The sequence below is a fragment of the Pipistrellus kuhlii genome, unplaced genomic scaffold (assembly GCF_014108245.1).
Source record: "Pipistrellus kuhlii isolate mPipKuh1 unplaced genomic scaffold, mPipKuh1.p scaffold_m20_p_6, whole genome shotgun sequence".
NCBI classification, from domain to species: domain Eukaryota; kingdom Metazoa; phylum Chordata; class Mammalia; order Chiroptera; family Vespertilionidae; genus Pipistrellus; species Pipistrellus kuhlii.
Window position 1 is genome coordinate 37,646,264 of NW_023425562.1, and position 20,435 is coordinate 37,666,698.

General features: G+C 38.3%; 1 protein-coding gene across 1 annotated transcript in view; it reads right to left on the minus strand.

Moving 5' to 3' along the window:
• ZNF407 (zinc finger protein 407) overlaps nucleotides 1-20,435 on the minus strand; it is a 359,657-nt gene that overhangs the window by 131,207 nt on the left and 208,015 nt on the right. The window contains exons 5-6 of the mRNA XM_036419918.2: nucleotides 4,036-4,202; nucleotides 448-531 (exon numbers count right to left, since the gene is read on the minus strand). Of these exons, the coding sequence (XP_036275811.1) occupies nucleotides 448-531; nucleotides 4,036-4,202 (251 nt within the window). The remainder of the gene's footprint in view (nucleotides 1-447; nucleotides 532-4,035; nucleotides 4,203-20,435) is intronic.

Genomic DNA, 20,435 nt, shown 5'->3' on the forward strand with positions numbered 1-20,435 from the left:
CCAGTGAAACTCACTGAGAGATTGTTCCTAGAAAGTTAGGTGGTTAGCAAGGCGAGAGAGAGTGGGGCAGGGAGGCTGTAAGTAAGGGGGTTACAGAGGTGATGGGCAGACTGACTGAAAGAGGGCCAAGAGAGGAACAAGGACCTTGGCTCCACCCACGAGCTCCTTCACCTGCGAGGTCCGAGGCAGTCAGGCCTTCAGTGAAGAGCCTGATGTATCTGTGCTTTGGAGGCCGAACTCTTTTCCCTCCTGTTTGCCATGAGTTTACAGAGGACACTAGATCCATAAAACATGAGTAGGCCTAGTTTTCAACAATATACTAATAGATGAATTGGAATTGTAGGATATTCAAACAATTTTCAGTGGCTTTTACGAAAGCTGAGCAGACAAGCACGGAGGACCAGGAGCAATGCTGGGTGCCTGCCTGGACTGCTCTCGAGTACTGACCTGTGTGCTGCCTGCGGTGCTTGGTGAGGGCGTGCCGGGTCCCGCCAGCGAAGCCACAGAGGTCACACAGGAACGACTTCTCGCCTGTTGCAACAATAAACAGATGAGGGACTGCGGAGGTCACAGATCATTAAAACATATCTATCAAGGCTTTCAGGGTTACTAATTCCTCCAATCAAATGTTTCCATGTAAATATGTCAAATGGGAATGAAATTACCACTGCGGTTTATTGACTGTGATAAAATCTGAAAAGCACCACTGAACATAATTACATACTTGTCAGACCCATAAAAATTAGCTTTATTATCAATGGAATGGTTTTGTACAACTTCATTTCTGGTAGATGTCTTCCAGATGGGGCTGCTTTATGCACTTGAACAGTTTTTATGCATATCCTGATTTTTTACAATTCCCATACATCTGGCCTTTCTGAGCTGAATAAAGACTACTCAGAATAGTTAATATACAGTATATATGATTTTGATTAAATAAAACAATGAATTTTCTAACAGCTGTAGGACACTGAATTGGTTTTACCTGATTCTATCAGGGTCTTCTTTAATAAGTTCCTACTTAATAATGTGAATTAAATGGTTTCCTGGAACATACTGAAGATCCAAGTATCAATAAAATCTACATTACTCAGTACCAATAGCAGTTGAATGCTGTTTATGTTTCTCAAACTTCCAAGGCATAAGAAGGAAGTGAAGGGATTGCTAAAGAAAGGGTACAACATTCCTATTATTCATCTTTAATGATAGCTCTGGCCTGGAAACTGCGGCAACAATTAGAGACAGATTTGGCAGACTCAGTATTTGTTAAAAGTGTGTATATGCTCATTTTTAAAGCATTTTTACACAAGCTAACAATTTGCCCTGCGTGTTATAAATGCAATCTATCTTTCCACTGCAACATATTTAGGCAATAAGTGTCGGTAAGCCAGGCAGTTTATCCCATAAGGCTCACGAAGCAGGGCAAGCGAGAATAAAATGCGAACCTTGGAGATCCAATGAAATTATACAATAGTTTTCCCAAACTGAAATAAATCATTTGTATCTCTCTTTATCTACTTTACTCATCTAGATATTTTAATGCAACAAGTCTTCGAGGGCTTTGTTGAGTCAGCCTACTTTGTCCTCAACCATTTTGGTGTGTCACAGCGGAGATTTAGCGTGAGGGGGTTGGGAAATGATCACTGCCTTTTTTAAGCTTAGAAATAATTGTAACTCTAATAAGACAGAACAACTTTGGTAATCAAAAAGGTCTTCTCCTTGCATAATAGCATGACTAGGTTTCCTAACTTAAACAAGCATGTATTAATAAAGAGAGTTTTAACCAAATTATGTTTAATCCGATCTTGTAATAGCATGTTTAAAATTTTCATTATTGTCATTTACAAAACAGAGCTAAATTTAAATATTTTTCCTATATTTACTTTCCTATCTTGGGGTTAAGTTTATTCCTAGACATCACTATTTCAATACAGAAAAAAAGGAATAGAGTAGATGGGCTGTGAAGAATAAAGTTTAATTATAATCACTCATTTAATTATTTAATCAATTAGAAATATAAATCTTTCTAACTAGCTATATTATCAATTAAATAACACTGAATGTAGACTTTTTTTTAAATCCACAAAGATAATTTGCTTGTTAATATTAAAATACTATTCTACATTGGGGCAGAACTGTTCTCCACGATTTATTCCTCACCACTGTCTTGTGAGCATGAACCCCTCATGCATGTGGGAATGTGTGTGCCAGTTCACACACACACACACACACACACACACACACACACGCATACCTGGTGGGCTGTGCCATTCACCCAGCCAAACCTCTGATGAGGAAGAAGTACTCTCACCTGATTCGGATCCCAGAGGAGTATGACCGTTTCTCTCCCTGGTGAACTCTGTGACCTACATCTTTCTAATGAAATATACTCCCAAACATGAAAAACTCCTCATGATGTATGTTCTTTTCAGGTACACAGGTTTGTGTACATAATAAGTTTTGTTCCCTTTCCTGGTTTAACATATTTACCGACACAAAGACAACGTTATTTTTCCATGTGATTTGGTTCTAGATACATCAGTGACCTTGAATTTGATATATAGACTTTATTTGGGGTGTTAGTCTACAATGACTTGTATGTGAGATTTACCTTGGTGGCTTGATGTGTTTGTCATTCCACATTCAATTTTCTCTTATTTTGAGGAGGCGGGGGGGAGGAGGGGAGGGAGGCAGGGAGTAGCATTGCAATGGGTAACACAGTATTTTTCAAAAGAAAATTTAAGGAAAACTAGATGTAATATTTCACTACATGTAAAGGGAGTTCATGTAACATGCCATACTTAGATGATAGCAGAGATATAATAGGAGACTTTTCTAAACAACTTGAATTAGTTTCAAGTGTGCCATTTTGCATTCAAATGCAGAAAGACACGGAAACCAATCCTTTATTTTCTATTAGAAAACAGCCACTGTCCCCTATCTCTCATTATGGTGCAGACTACAAGACCTAACAACAAAAATCCATATTATTGATCCAGCCAAGTCTCCACAATTATTCTTTAGAAGGAAACGCCGACGATAAATTACATCTGCACTGGCTTTTCATCTGCTGTTCGATATAAGTGATCTCTCAGGGCAGGCTGGAGACCTTAAATCGTCAACGCCCTTGTCAAGGAAGCTGAGCAGGCCTGGGCTTCCACAACTGCTGCAGAAGAACTTTTAACCTATAATTTCTAACAATAATATAGGATTCTTGGCAATCAGAAGAACATTTGGGAATGCTGATTAAAATTTATTTTTTCCTTGAAACAAAATACTTTTTGAGAGATGTGAAGAGAAGGAAGACCAAGAAAATAACAAACAGCTCTCACTAGTACTGCTCTAGTGAGGGAAGGAGAGAGCTTGAATGCACCTGGAAGGAGTTCGGGCCCACTGCCCCCAGATATTGCAAACATGTCATAAACACTGACCATAGCAGGTACTCAGGGACATGTTTGTGAAGGTCAGAATGAGAGTCCTCCGTACCACACCTAGCACAGGTGTATATTCTGTGTGTGCTTTCCATCACTTGGTTTGAAAATCCATACAGTCCTTTAAATGCATAGTGGCTAAATTCAGATAAGTCTTTTTGTACTATTATCAAAAATTCTTGAATCTGAAAGCATTCTGCTCTTAAAAGAAATAATGAGTGGATTAAATTTTTTTAAAGGTGCATAAAATGGAGACTTAATTATGTTAAAAAAAAATATGATGGTGCTGAGTTTATCTCAGTAATAAAATACAAGACCAGTTCTCCACAAATCAAGAATACACCTAAAAAGATGTTTAAACATATACACATATATGCACACACACAGCAGAAATTCGCTTTTAAAAAGGGAATTTGTCCTGTTTAACTGTGCACATGCAACACCCAGCTCCACACACACACACGTTTAAATGTCAGTTTAACGCTACCCTCTCATTCATGCACAGTGAGCTGATACCATCCTCTTTACTACAGAATTACCACAATCTTAAAGTCTGCAAGAGGGAAATCATTTCCATGGGCCCGTCACGCAGGGGGCAGCACACCTGTATGTGTCCTGTAGTGGTCTTTCATGGCGGAGGCCGTGAGGAAGGAGTAGTGACACGTGGGCCATGTACACTTGAAAGGCTTTTCTCCCGTGTGCAGCTTCATGTGGTTGTTCAGGGCCCACTTCTCGGTGAAACTTCTATCACACAAGTGGCATGTAAATTTCCTGCATGAAGAAGAGAGAAAAGCATGTAAACGTGACCTGCACAGGCCCCCGAAGGCCCCAGCAGCAGCATATTCTAGCCCTGAGTGGGGCGGCGCAGGCTCGGGGAGAACCGCAGGCCGGGCCTGTCATGTCTGTATAACCAGGCATTGATTTTGCTGTCCAGGCCTGGCACTCCAGCCATTTATTCTCTGCTTTGCGGTTGGGCCCAACGGGTTTGAAAAATTCTGTTACAGTCCAGTCACCCCTGAGGCAAATGTGAGAATAGATTTCACCTGTACAGGCCTACACCACTTATCCAGGGCATGGGCTGTCAGAGCAGAGGCTAAATGAAAAGCTATCCATACTAAACTACTCAGACAACCCCTGCTCTCTGCAGGCGGAGGCGGCTGCTGCTGTCTGCATGGGAGCCCCCACTGCTCCTGGAATAGCAGTGCCCCTGCAGGCACCCAACTGCCCCCACCACAAAGCTCCCAGGAGAAGAGGGTCCCAAAGGCATCTGCCAAACAAGATGTCCTTCTGAGTCACCACATGGCTACATAAAAAGTTGGCTTTAATAAGAATAAAAATAAATTTATAAATTCTTAATAAAATAAGCTTTGAGAGAAATAAATCTCAATTATTTTCTATATGAAAAACAAAACACACACACACACACACACACACACACACACACACACCTGAAATTAACAAAGCAGTACTCACACTAGAAATATTTCAGCCCCAGAGCCCACAGTTAAAGATATCTTCAATGATCAAGGCAATATGAACCATGAACAAAACAGTTAAATATTCACTCTGATTAGTCTTCTGTCCTGTTTCACGTTTCACTATCACTCATGAAACCACTGCTAAAATTTACTTTTTATTACTAATACAATTTAGTTTAAAGCCTTCCTTGTAACCACTATAGTAGCGTCCAACTAATTAATTCAGGATAATGAATAGTCAAATAAAAGCAAATTAAAGCAAATATTCAAAATTATAATATTTTAATAAGATTATAAGCAGTATGCCACAGAAGAGAAATTATAGCAGGTTGATTTGACTGCCATAAATTGGTCTATACTTTTAGCAAGTTAATGCAAAAAACAGGATTACAGTATGTGTTTTAAATTATGATATAAATATAGAGTTGTATATACTTTGCATAGAGGCTTTAACTATGGGTTTACAAATGTTCTTCATCTCATAAGGGTAGAAAAAGAATCTCAAGCTTCAAATAATTAACTTTCTCATTTTGGGGTAAATGTGGATTACTTTAACAAATTGCTCATTCAGAATTTCATATATTCTCATGCAATTACCTTTTATAAAAATCCCTCTTTATTTGCTATATGTATTTATATTTATATAACATTAGATCTTAAATGCAATAGGAGTGAAAATTATTAAATATTTTAGAAGTATCATACAAAATATCTTAAGTGCTTCATTACTATTAAAATTGCCAATTAATATATCTATATAATGTGTGACATTATATTTATACCCATTAACTCAGACTGACTTTGAAATTACTACATCATTTGATCATTGCTTACTGGTACTAGAGAATGACAAATATAGCTAAATACTTTGAAATGCACCGTAAAAAAAATATCATATCCGTATATCTCTTTGACGGGTCTTCATGCATTTAACATTTCAAAACCATGACAGGGATCTTATTTCTAAGATAAATTCCCCTATCTACTTATTTCTTCATGTATTTATTGTGGATCTAACCTTCTCCTACAAGAAATAAATAAGGAGGTTAAATAGATGCTATCTTTTAACAAATAGTTTCTCTAGACTGTATTACAACTTTATGAATGACAAAATAAATCCCTCATTTTTAAATCTAGCATGATGTACATTTAACAAAATTACATCTATGAAACCTCGATGCATGTGCTCTATTATTCATACGTAATAAAAATGTTAAACCAGAGCTTAGTGCCTGCCATGAAGTGACAAAAGCCAGATAACAAAGAACTGAGGCCATCGCTTGACTTTCAAAAAACCTCGAGTCTTCCTGTTTGCTTTATGAACATAAGTGCGTGTTCTGGTGGCCAATGTAGAGAGTCCTTGTGAAGATTAAGACACCAATCAAAGGGGTATTTCCTGGGACCCCATAAATTCCGAGTTTCAAATACTGTAGACTAGCTGCCTTCGTGCAGCAGGTCAGCAAGGACAATACCCACTGAAGGAGCCCTGGCCAGCTTCAGGTATGTCTTCAGGATTTGAGCTAATGAGCAGTGCCCCAGGGACCCAAGGAAAGGTGCGGCATGTGTGGGGGCCCAAGGAAAAATGTCAGTGTGTGTGGGGACCTAAGGAAAAGTGTCAGTGTGCAATCCAGGTGGAGCCACAGGGACCCAAGGAAAGGTATGTATGGGGGGACCCACAGAAAGGGGTGCGCTGAAGGTTACCAGGGGTTCAGGTGTCTACTATGCTAAAACTTTTCGAAGTAAAGCCCTTTTGCAGGTAGTCAGCTGTGTGCTGTGGAAGTAAGATGTTATCTTTAGTGTAAATTCACATGCTAATGAGTCGGCTCAGACTCCTGGCAACCCTGCCAATGAGTGAATGAGTGATGTCCATCATGTTCTGTCCTCAACAGATGAGCTCGGCTCCTGTGGACTCATGCCTACGGCTTCATTTATGGGGGCATTCCATCTCATACTTGGTAAATTTATAAAGTTTCCTAAATTAAACTCTCAGCATTTTCCCAGCACTCTTGCTATATTTACAGTAGGTTTCTTTATTTACTGTAATATGTGCTATTTTGTCATTAGCACCCCCAATACGTGGAAGGCCCTGGGCCGTTGTTCTCCCCTGTTAAAGCCAGTGGGGGACCCTCTATGAGTCACTTGTAACATGACTTACACTCACAGAGTCAAGGTGAAAATCCACATCTCTAGACTTAAAATTTTGAGAAGAGAGTACTAAATATCCTCAATGTTAGATTTATGACAAAAACTGAAAATTTTCACGGGGTGTCCCTGGCCATTATGTACAAAGTTAAACTAAAAAACTAGTAGGGGGCTGAATTATGACTGCATGAATAACACCGCTCCCTTAACAGATACTATGCTTCAGCAGAACTCTGTGAGAGCAACTGTTTGTTTTAAATGTCAAAAGGGCAGACAAGGTATGTCAAAATATATAATTTGCATTTTTAGTTGCATCCTTAAGGTTAGTTTTCCATTATTCACAGAAGCCAAGTGTCCTAACAGGGGAGCTATACTTAATTTCTCAAATCATATTTTAAAATGTTATTTCAACATGTAAAAATCCTACCTAGTTGGATTATTCATTCCATTCACATAATTTTTAAAAATGCCCCTATCCCACTTACATATGAAGATAAAAATATTTTGATGCTCTGGTACTTTACTACCTTATAATATTTAAAATATAGTAAGATGTGTCACTAGCATATTTTTATGTTCTTTACTAATCTCTCCAATTTAGGATAACTTGGAATCTAATTGCTTTGGAGATGCTTTTACCATTATATTGCACTATCTCTTTCTTCTAGAAAGCCTGTCTAGGTACACAACTAAGAGACTCTGGCACAAGTACAGAAGTGGAAAAAAATTATCCCCATTCAAATGTGAGCAAACTTAAATGCCACCAGGGGAGAAAGTAAATAATAGATTTAATCATAAAATAGAACATCATCGTGCAGGTAAAATTAATCAACTAGTACTATTGTATATCAGTATATGGATTACACCATCTCTGAAACTTAACAGCATTAAAACAAGTTAGATACAAAACTGTACTACTGATATAAAATTTTTCAAAGAAAGAAACAATATTAAATATAGACATATGAAATCCACATGCAAAGACAGCCATGGTATCATAACCTGTGAATACTGCTTGTTTCTGAGAAAAGGGGGGCAGGCGTGCATATGGGAATAGAATGTTAACTATAACTGTATGATTTTGTTGTTTTTTTAAAAGAAAAAAATCTAAGTGTATAGGGCCATATGTTAACATCTTCCAAAGTGTTTCTATCGTTTCTGAATTTTTTTCCAAATTCAAAATGAATATTTTAACTAAACTATCAAACAATATTTCATATCTTCTCTACATGACACTTTGGACCAGACTTGTCAAATTAATAAGTCACACAAATTCACATCTGCAAGAAAGAGTGCAGCAGTAAGCCAGATGTAGTATGGTAAAAATGAAATTTAATAGAACAAGCTAAATTTTGTCAAGATATTAAACAATAGTGCAGTTATTATCTTTCAAAACTGTGAAATGAAGTTGTTGACTGATCCAAAACTAAACTGATGTTGCAAAAACTTAATTGACAAGTATTGCTGGTCTTTATGAATAAACACAGAATACAGAACAGTTAAAAAAATACCAGGTTTGTATGATTACTAAGTAGCAAAGCACTCCAATGTACTAATAAATTTGTACCAACAACTCAAATACTACCAATGCTCTTTTTTTTTTTTTGAATAACAGTCTTTTTAAATTTATTGTAACTTAATAATTTTATGATACTATAATAAGAGATAAAATGAAAATAGAACATGATGGGGTCTTTGCCCATTAGGGTTACCATATGAATTTCTGCTGGCTACAAATGTAACTCAGGACTCACTTCGTTAAACAAAGAAACACATAAAAAAGCAGTTAAAGATAACCATTGAAGGGCAACTACAATGCTCAACTAAGTCACATGAGCATTTTATGCTAAAGATAATAAAGCCAAAGAGAGAAGTTTTAGAAAGTCTTCCAAGATAACAAATGCAATACCTATGAGCACCAGGACAGGGAGGGGCCTGCACAGGTCTGTCCTGGGAAAGAGCAAAGTTAAAGGTACAATACTGCCTTGCAAAAAGGTGCTAAATCCACATTAAGAACCCCAATATTATCCCACAGTAATCATGTTCATCTTATTTCTATGAGATTTCAGAGTACTATAAACATGTTTCAACAAAATATGCAACTTTAAACTACCTGTAAAATAAATCTCTTGCTGTGTTCTCTAAATTAAAAAACTGAAAAGGCATACTGACAGCTAAATAATAACTATGAAGACACTCAGGGTCCCTCTGGCTATTTTCTTGTGTGTGTGTGTGTGTGTGTGTGTGTGTGTGTATAAAGTCCACAAAACATTCTAACTCAATGAATAAAGTTATATTCTGAAACCAAAATTATTCCATGATAACACTAGTATCCAGATTATTCACATTAAGCTAGAATTTGAGAGAGGCCTGTTTCCGATTATATACAAAACCCAAGCATGATTTATATCAAGAAGCCACAAAGACCTAAGAATAGAAAGGTTTCATTTACTAAATGTAACTCTTCAGGCTCAAGTGCAGCTTAGAGATGAAGCTGGAAACCTCCCGAGGGCTCTTACACAGCACCCAAGGGAGCTTGCTACTTAAGCCAAGAGTCTTGAGTGCATTTTTGCCCTGAACAGGTGATAATTAGCCTAATTAACAGGCTATATCCTTGTTAACTAGTTGGGACAGAAATTTAACCTTACTCATGCCAAAGTGTGTCATTTTAAAACCTCTTCAAATATCACTCAGATTTTAATTACTGTGAAATATATTTTTTAGCCCTTTCAATTCAATCCAAAGGTTGGAAAGCTTTGTGTCAAAATTACTCTGGGAGGAGCATTAGGCAGAAGATTAATCCTAAGGTGACTTAGTCAACTAAAAACCAAGAGAATGACTACTTCTAAAGACAAGCATTCAAGGAGTATAAGGGCTATGCCCAAAAAGATTTGAAATCATTCTTCAAAATCTCATTCCTGTGAAATTTTTGTCAAAGAGACCACAAAGTCCAACCTGCCCCAAACCATCCTAGTGAGTTTGGTTGGAATTTCCCCCATTCCACTGCATGTGCTGTGTCCAATGCTCACCAGCATGACAAGTCTCTTGGATTAGGGTTAGGAAATGCTGTGTGAAGGATAACATTTTCTACTTGATGGGCCATCAGGTCTTTGATAAATTTACTCAGTGCTGCCTTTGCAGCTCAGACAGAATTAGCCACAGACAGTCCACAAACAAACAAGTATGGCCGTGTGCCAATAAAACTTTATTCACAGAAACAGCCAATCCCTGGCTTGGGTGACAGGTCACACCCCCCACCCATGACCACCATGGCATCCTGATCTATAGGGAGTAACAGAGCATGAACTAAGCTCTGCTGAGAAACAAAGCCTCCTTCCTCAGGACTTGAGAAGTTGGTTTAGTCCTGAAATAATTCATGTTCCTTGCAGGGCAGGGCTTTAAAACACCAACATGAGAACAGGTGGAAGGAATTATACTGCATATGAGACCCATTCCAGTCCAAGACTGCCCCATGCCTTTCAAACTGCCCCCTTTCAAGTGTATGGCAGAGCTGGAGGCCGTGGAAAGTTGAAACAATTAACTAGCCCTAGAAGTCAAGTCCTGGTGCACAAGACATATATTAAATTGCCAAAATCCTCTAGTCTGGACTAAATAAAATTTTATCTCTTCGGGTTAGGTAAGAAAACACTGGATTTATGTAAGGAAGGTTAAAACAGCAGGTACAAGTAAAGGACTGATATTACTGTTTAAATATTATGTAAAGGGAGTTTCTTTTAAATCATTGTTCTTAGTGATATAATTTGAGAGAGAAAAAATGACAAAATGGATTTCAAACCCATTTATACCTTCATCCCAAATACTTTGACCAATGTCTAATCATTGGACATTCACAACACAACCATAAAAACCTTCAAATTAAAAGGGTTCACTATTTCTAGATCAATTCATCAATAAAAAATAGTATGTGTTGGAACCTACAGTGTGTCTAGCAATGCTCCGTGTATGCCTGCACTACAATGCCTCCTCAAGAGGAGCCAATGAGTCAGTGGTCAACATGAATGTCAGTGAAATAATCAAAACACTAAGGTGCCACATTATGTTGGACTTCTTAACAAAGCCTTAAAAGAAATTTAGAAAAAGCATCAGTGAATATAAAATGAAACCGTTGGAAAATCATTCAGGTAAGGTCTAGGTGAGTCCAAAAGGACAGAACAGGTTAACTAATGGAAGCTGCAGATAATGACCAGCTTGGAGGCAGAGAAGACACGTAGACACACGTGGGGGTGTGTGTGAGCAGGGAACCAATCCTAGTATCTGGGAGGAGGGGGCAGAGAGCATGCTGCATCGAAAGGAGAAATAAAAAGTTGCATAATTTAAAGAGAATCAGATTAGCATGGCCCTGATAACTGGGGAGAGAAAGTTAGCTTTGAGAGGAATAAAAGAGCCATCTCTTCTGTTTTTCTCCAACCTTCGCCCTCCACCCATTCCTATAGATCCCTTCAGTGCTTGCTTTATACAACTACTGGATTACAATTTTCTAAGGAGCTAAATGTGGGTTTACTACCTTTGAATAGTATCCATGACCAAACAGATACAGCACATATGCATACAAGCCACGAATATGTGCACGTCTAGAAGAAACCCCACCAAAACTATGTCTACATCTGAGATTGATAATGAACTCTTTTATATTTGGCCAAGTAACACAGTCTTCAAAACAGCATGTCAGCTACAACAAAGACTGCTGTGCTTCAATCCATGTACCTACAGATGCACTAAAAGTGGGATTTCAGGGAGCTGAGAACCTATCTCGCTTGCATGGCAATGAAAAAACCTTTACTAAGTGTTCCGATGACAGTCTCACCAGTTATAGTATTAGAATGAACTAGTAACAAATATATTATAAGTAAGATAGACTTTACCAATGAGACCAAAAACAGGATTACAGAGAAAGCACTAATTAAAATATATCAAACACAAAATCAACTAAGTAATTTTTTTAATTTTAATATATTAAAATTATACATATATTAATGGAAACTGAGTATGAACCATAACTTCTGTTCCAATGCAGAAGTTTTGTCAGCTCCAATTATCCAACAAAGACCATATTGGAGTATGAATAAGGCAAAGACCACACATCTGATTCTAAGTGGCAATTAGGCTCCACCCTAACACAGGAGATTTTAATATTCACTAGAGCCCTGGAAGAGTGAGACACTGACATTAACGTGCTCACTCACTGACCTGTGCATCAGTTACAAGACAGGACCATCGCTATTTATCCCAAATGTGACTTCCTACAGGACACAGATATACAGTAGGATATGAAGAAAATATTTCCCTATAAAAGAAATATAACTTCACATTGAATATACATTACATATTTTTTTCCTAAAATATATTGTTGTAATATTGAAACATGTCCCATAGATACATGTAAATACAGCATATTTGCAATTTATCCTGGAGGTCCTTACATCTCTCTTATGGAAAGAGAATGTCTAGACATTTGACTATACCTGCCAAATTTAGACAGCCACTGGCCCTGCCACCCCGCACCGCCTGGTGGAAACTGTGTGACTTGCCAGGCCGGGGAAAGGCAACCTTTCCGAACTCAGGTGTTTTCCTGTCTTGGCCTCTGTCATCATCGCAGCCTTCCAGCATGTCAGGATGATCTAAAGGACCATTTGAGCTCAAAGTAAGATTAGCTGGAAGGCTAGAGATGTGCTGCCCAGTAATCTCAGAGTTTAGGACAGAATTGACCTTCCTGAGACCTCAGCCCAAGGAGCAGCACTTACAGCACACTTCTAGAGTAAATATCGGGGTGTTTGTGCACCGGAGTGTCACCAAGACACAACATGAGTTCAGAAGATGAGTCAATGTGGATGCTGCCAAGCCTGACATGGATCGGAACTTGCTTTAAATCATAAAATCATTCATATATGCCGAAAGGCCATCTTGTAAGAAATGTGATTTGTTCCTCTCTAAATCATAAGTTCAGGGAAAGTGCTAAAATTAGATTCACATAAGAAACAATTTTTTTTGACCGAAACCGGTTTGGCTCAGTGGATAGAGCCTCAGCCTGCGGACTCAAGGGTCGATTCTGGTCAAGGGTATATACCTTGGTTGCGGGCACATCCCCAGTAGGGGATGTACAAGAGGCAGCTGATCGATGATTCTCTCTCATCGATGTTTCTAACTCTCTATCCCTCTCTGTAAAAAAATCAATAATATACACACACACACACACACACACACACACACACACACACACACGTATTTTTCGGACCATAAGACGCACTTTTTTTCCCCCAGAAGTGGGGGGGAAAAGTCCTTGCGTCTTATGGTCCAAATATAGCCTACACATATACTTTAAAAAAAAAGTTTTTTTACTTGCCTGGCTCTGTGTGGTCTCTGTGTGCTTGCCCGGCTCTAAAATGGTTCTAAATGCTGCTGTTTACTTTACAGGGTTGATTACATGTGTTTATGACTGTGATGTTGGGTTTTAATGCACATAAAATATTTTAGGACACTATTTGTTTCAGAATCTTTTTTTCTTCATTTCCCTTCTCTAAAAATTGGTGCATCTTATGGTCCGGTGCGTCTTATGATCCGAAAAATACTATATATATATATATATATATATATATAGATAGATAGATAGATAGATAGATAGATAGAGATAGAGATAGAGATAGAGATAGAGATAGAGATAGAGATATAGATATAGATATAGATATAGATAGATAGATATGTATATATATGTGTGTGTATATAAATATATATATATATATACACACATATATATATACATATATATATATTTAAAAAAGATGTTGCTTGGTGTACACAACTTTGTATACCACACACACAAAAAAAGAAAGAAAGAAATTTTTAAGGGGATGTATAGTTGTGATCCAACTGAGAATAAGGAGTTAATAAGATACAAACAGGCTCTGGAGAAAGGGAGCGGCCAGGGAGAGGTCAATGGGGCAAAAAGGAGACTCAAGTAATACTTCAAACAATAAAGAATTTAAATTAAAAATAAACAAGATACAAGCTAGCTCTTAACCATTGCTGCACTCTCCACTGTGCTTTGGGTACAAAATAGCCTTTATGAACCAAGCAACACTGGGAATGCATGTGTCTCTGAGGCTTACCTGGATGGAAAAGCCCTCTTAAATGCAGGGCAAAGCAATTAACGCCACTTCCTTCCAGTACAAAGAATCATCATTTATGGTAAAACTTTGATGTGTGTAGCTATGATTCCTCTTTTCACCAAGTAAATTTGTAGGTTTCATGTACTTCTCATATATTCTAAATTATTTTGAAAAGATAAATTCAGATGGGCATCTATAAAGATCATTTGTACTAATTTTTCAAATCTTCAATACCTCAAACAAAAGACTATGTGGAATAACATTATAATTTATTATATTCCTTCCAGCATTCAAAATATTAAATTAAATTTTCTTCTAATATAATTAAGTGTATGAGCAAAAACAACTGGAAGGATATATATAGGTAATAAAATATATTTAAACTTGGCAGAAGTATAGAGTTAGGGAGGATAAAATACAGAATTGACTAAAATTATCAAAAAGAAGGTTAACAACAGAAAAGACTTTTCAATTATGGATTGGGAAGAAATAAAAATGAAAGTCAAAGTATTTTCCAGTTTAGACTTTATGATACAATCAATTCTTCATATTGCTTATATTTTTTGATTAAAGGTTTTAGACCAAGAATGTCAAACTCACGGCCTGCAGGCTGCATGTCTCATTTATTTGGCCTGTGTTAGCCTTTGAGTTTGACATGCTTGTTTTACACTAAAACACATAGATATGAATTAAAGTCCAAGACATTATTCCCCCTAAGGGAATAATGAGGAAGCTTTGGGCTGAGTAGGAACTGTAGTGAAAGTTCTACTCGACCATGTCTCACTGAAGATCAGGTGGGGCCAGTGAGGCCAGAAGAGTCCCCCAAACTCAGCTCTGGTTACCAACTCCTCACCCCACACCTCACTTTGGACACATGGACACTCTATGGCCCTCAGCTGTGCCCACACACTCCTATCTCAGGACACCTGCCAGACTTTGTTCTGCCTGAAACACCCATGTGGCACCCTCCTCCTGTCACCTTATCTCTGAGGCTTCCTCTCACCACCTACCGAAAACTATTGGGTCGGCAAGTAAGTAATTGCGGGTTTCACACATATATGGCTTCAGTTGAATTTTTAGGTTTGCAGACGTAGTAAAAATGTAAAACACATTTTGTTATTTGATAGTTGGCTATTCAGCTGTTAATCAGTAAAAAAAAGTTTTTTGATCTGTTTTGTAGTTTTCGTTTGGCGTTCGTTGAAAAATGGAAAATCAAAAGGAACATTTTCGTCATATTTTGATTTTTTATTTCCACAAAGGGAAAAACGCATCGCAAGCTCATAAAAAGTTATGTGCTGTTTATGGTGACGAAGCCTTAAAAGAACGGCAGTGTCAAAATTGGTTTGCCAAATTTCGTTCTGGTGATTTTTCACTCAAAGATGAAAAACGCTCTGGTTGTCCAGTTGAAGTTGATGACGCCCTAATCAAAGCAATAATCAATTCGGACTGTCACAGTACAACACGTGAGATTGCAGAGAAGCTTCATGTATCACATACATGCATTGAAAATCACTTAAAACAACTTGGCTATGTTCAAAAACTCGATACATGGGTTCCTCACGAACTGAAAGAATCACAGTTAACGCAACGCATTAGCAGCTGCGATTTGCTAAAGAAACGTAATGAAAATGATCCATTTTTAAAACGACTGATAACTGGCGATGAAAAATGGGTTGTTTACAACAATATCAAGCGGAAAAGATCGTGGAGCAGGCCAGGTGAACCAACTCAAACAACATCAAAAGCTGATATTCATCAAAAGAAGGTTTTGTTATCAGTTTGGTGGGATTACAAAGGAATTGTCTACTTTGAACTCTTACCACCCAACCGAATGATCAATTCTGATGTCTACATTGAACAACTAACAAAATTAAACAATGCAGTTGAAGAAAAGCGGCCCAAATTGACAAATCGAAAAGGTGTTGTATTCCATCATGACAATGCAAGGCCACACACATCTTTGGTCACTCGGCAAAAATTAATGGAGCTTGGTTGGGATGTTTTGCCACATCCACCATATAGTCCTGACCTTGCACCATCTGATTACTTTTTGTTTCGATCTTTACAAAACTCCTTGAATGGTAAAAATTTCAATAATGATGATGATGTCAAATCGTACCTGATTCAGTTTTTTGCTAATAAAAACCAGAAGTTTTTTGAACGTGGGATTATGATGCTGCCTGAAAGATGGCAAAAGGTCATTGATCAAAATAGGCAATACATTACAGAATAAAGTTATTTAGTTCCATGAAAAAATTGTCTTTGATTTTCTTTAAAAAATCCGCAATTACTTACTTGCCGACCCAATACAATACAGTACCTCGCTCTTTTATGTCCCTGTGTCACCACTATTTTAATAGTGGCATGGTGAGCTCTATTTCTACTTGTTGAGTATCTTCCCATGCTGGAATGTAAGCTCCTGATAGCAGAATGCTTACCAGCTTTAGTTTCTAATAACACCCCAGGGCCCAGTACAGTGCCTGGAGCATGGTCAGTATCTAGAAAATAGCTGTTCAATTAATGTATTAAATACTGTAAAAAACAAACAAACAAACAAAAAAAAACTACATCAACAGAATTAACATGCCACTTATCAAAAAATACACACAGGCCATACACATACATACACAAAACACACACACACACACACACACACACACACACACACGTCTGAAATGACAAATAAAAAATAAGTTGGGCAGGCACATACATTCCATCTTTAAAAATATATATGTATTTGCAAACAGAATTTGAAAAGCACAATTCTGAGGTCATGGTGGGACAAGGGAGACATATGTCATACTTTCAACAATAAAGATTTTTTTTAAATAAAAATAAAAGAAAATGTTCAACCAAAATAATTCTTACATAAAATTTAAAGGAATCACTATTTTCATCCACTGTTGGTTTTTCTGTGACATACTTACAAAAAGAAAGAAAAATGTTTTGTCCTTTCAATTTCTGAAGTGGAAACCTCACCATATTTATATTCAGATAGTTTCAGACATCACCATTGAATGACTTTATAAGCTTATACTGTGAATGCCACAGAGCTGACAGCTAATCATAGATACTGTCCACACAATTAAAGAAAGGATCTTCTGTTTGCCATGAGTAACCACATAATCATAATTGTAAAAGGGACAGTTCTGGGTGTTCAATAAGAAGGCATTACCAGACGTGGAGACCAGTAGACCAGCTCTCCCTGAAGCATCCTGATGCCGCTGTGACTATGTGCCACTCATATGTCCACTCCACACTATCTCATGCAGCTGGACTTTTTAGTTATTCTCTACTTTCCTACACGTACATGCCCTAAAAGATTCCAAACAATTTAGGGACACATGTAATGTAATGTCTTAGTATCTTTCACAATAGGATTATATCAAGGGCATGAAAATAATGTACTGAGAAACATTTCTAAAAATTAATAATTGTATATAATTAAATTTTATCATGGTGAGAAGCTCCTGATAAGTGACCTTCCCAATGACATATTTTAAACCACAAAGAGAGCTGTTGAAAGAGGCCAGGCCCAGAAGTGCAGTGGACATCTTCCTGAACACCATGGCTGTGACATCAATGCCTTGACTATTCCTTCAGCCTGAATTTCTACACATGTACATGCAGGTGGAATAAAATAGCGCTAGAATGTGACTTAACAATAAAACCTAATTTCAACTGAATTTCTACTGAGTCCAGCCCTACGGATAAGGTGTGGCAAGTCAAAGATTGTAAAGTGAAGCTACCAGAGGCTGTCCCTTTCCTGTACAGGGAAGAAGGGCTCCAGGGAAGAGTCAGTTGCCTGTATCTGGAAAAGACCAAGCAACCATCATCACTAGTGGGAAATTCTAGATACATCCTATCCCAAGGCCTGTCTTTCTAATTGTGGGGTCTATATGCATCCAAATGCTAGTTAACTCCACTGGAACAAAGAGAGCCAACTTCCAGGAGAATCTTTTATTCTTTAATTATCTAATGCAATAAACCAAACCAAAAGAAAGTAGCACTAATCCATTCTTCTGGCAGTCATATCTGCATAATAAAAAACCAGAAGTATAAGGATGGAGAGGTGGGATGATAATAAGAGCAAAGGAACAGAAAGTGCTTACTGTAACCAACACCATAAAATCAGCTGCTCTAGGCCTTACAAAAAGAAGGTGCTGGGTCAATTACTAAATTCAAAACCCTCCACTAAAACTGAGAGACTAGGATAGAAAATCATATCAATAAAAGGAATAAAGGAGACTTTTATACTATACTAGAGGCCCAGTGCATGAATTCATGCACAGGTGGGGTCCAGCCGGCCTGCCCCAATCGGGTCCAATCGGGCTGGGCTGGTTAGGGGGAGGGGCCATGGACTATTGGACAGCCGCCCCCATTCCATGATCAGGGGAGGAGAGGCAATCAGGACCAGGCCAGCCAGGGGAGAGGTCATGGGCCGTTGGCTGGCCAACCCTGACCCCTGTTAAAACTACCAGTTGAATTCCCAGTTGAACTTCGGTCAAAGGGACAATTTGCATATTAGCCTTTTATTATACAGGACTAGAGGCCCAGTGCATAAAATTAGTGTACTCGGCAAGGGGTGGGAATCCCTCAGCCCGGCCTGTGCCCTCTCTCAGACTGGGAACCCTTGGGAGATGTCTGACTGCCATAGAGAGTGGGCCTAAGATGGCAGTCAGACATCCTTAGCGCTGCTGTGGAGGCAGAAGAGGCTCCAGCCACCATCACTGTCTCATCAGCCATGAGCCCGGCTTCTGGCTAAGTGCTGCACCCTTGTGGGAGTGCATTGCATTGAATGTCTGCCCCCTAGTAGGTCCGCAGCACTAAGGAACAGCAAGCCGAGCAGTAAGGAGCAGTGAGCAGGAAGGTGGTAAGGAACGAGGGGTACCAGACTGAGGAATGTCCGACTGCTGGGATATCCAATGCCATGGGGGTTGGGCCTAAGCCGGCAAGCAGACATTCCCCGAGGGGTCCCAGATTGTGAGAGGGTGTAGGTCGGGCTGAAAAGAGCCCCCCTCCAGTGTGCAAATTTCATTCACCAGGCCTCTAGTTTTTCGTAATAAATAAGTTTTTATCAATTACTGGCATCTACTATTCTTCACAAATAATGTACCATAGAGCACTAAATAACATACACATGCTCACTTCAAAGTTGAAAGTAAAAGTAAAGCACCTGGAGTAAAAGTCCAGGTGAAAGAAATTCAGGAAAATTTCCTCTGGGGAACAAGGAGAATGGAAACACCAGTACATGTTAACTGCTATGAAGGAAACACATCCTCTGATTGGATTTTAACTTTGACCTGAGCTGATACAGATCAGATCAGGAACTGACCTGGTGGATAAAGTTGGCAATAGAAGAGAAGAGGTAAAAATTTGAGAATTTGCTGATCAAATCTTAGGATATATGTTTCAAATCTTAGGGTATATGCCACGTTGAAAATGTGGGCAATCTGGCAACTAATAAAAGCAATTGAAATCTGACTACTAATATATGAAGGTAGTACCATGTGCAATAGCAGTACATAGTTTCAATAAAGATACACTGATGCACTTTGTATTTTGGCACATGGGCAATCAAAATGAAGAAGAATACAACTCCATCTCATGTAATCGTGCACTTATCCACCAGGCTAATACCAGAGTGTCAGGATGTATGCTTTTGTACAATTTTTACTTCTCTATGACTGCTGTTAAATTCTATAAAAACTCTGTACAGGGCAAGACAGTCTCTATCTATGGCTCAACTATGGCATATGCAACCCTCTGCTCAATCTGACTGACAGCTAGCCTTTCCTGGTGAGAGTTTAAAGGAGTGAACTATAAAGTTACTGATCATAAAACTATGGTACAGTATTGGGGTTTCCCTTATTTAAAATAATCAATAATGTTGCCAATCATTATTTATAATTAGCACAGAAATAATTTATTTGATAAAAACCAATCTGAAGATTTGAATGAAATTTAAACAATGTAAATAATCTAACAGTAATATAAAAGAAAATTCCTAGCCGAAACCGGTTTGGCTCAATGGATAGAGCGTCGGCTTGGGGACTGAAAGGTCCCGGGTTCGATTCCGGGCAAGGGCATGTACCTTGGTTGCGGGCATATCCCCAGTAGGGGGTGTGCAAGAGGCAGCTGATCGATGACACTCTCTCTCATCGATGTTTCTAACTCTCTATCTCTCTCCCTTCCTCTCTGTACAAAATCAATAAAATATATTAAAAAAAAAAAAAAGAAAATTCCTAAAGTTACACTGC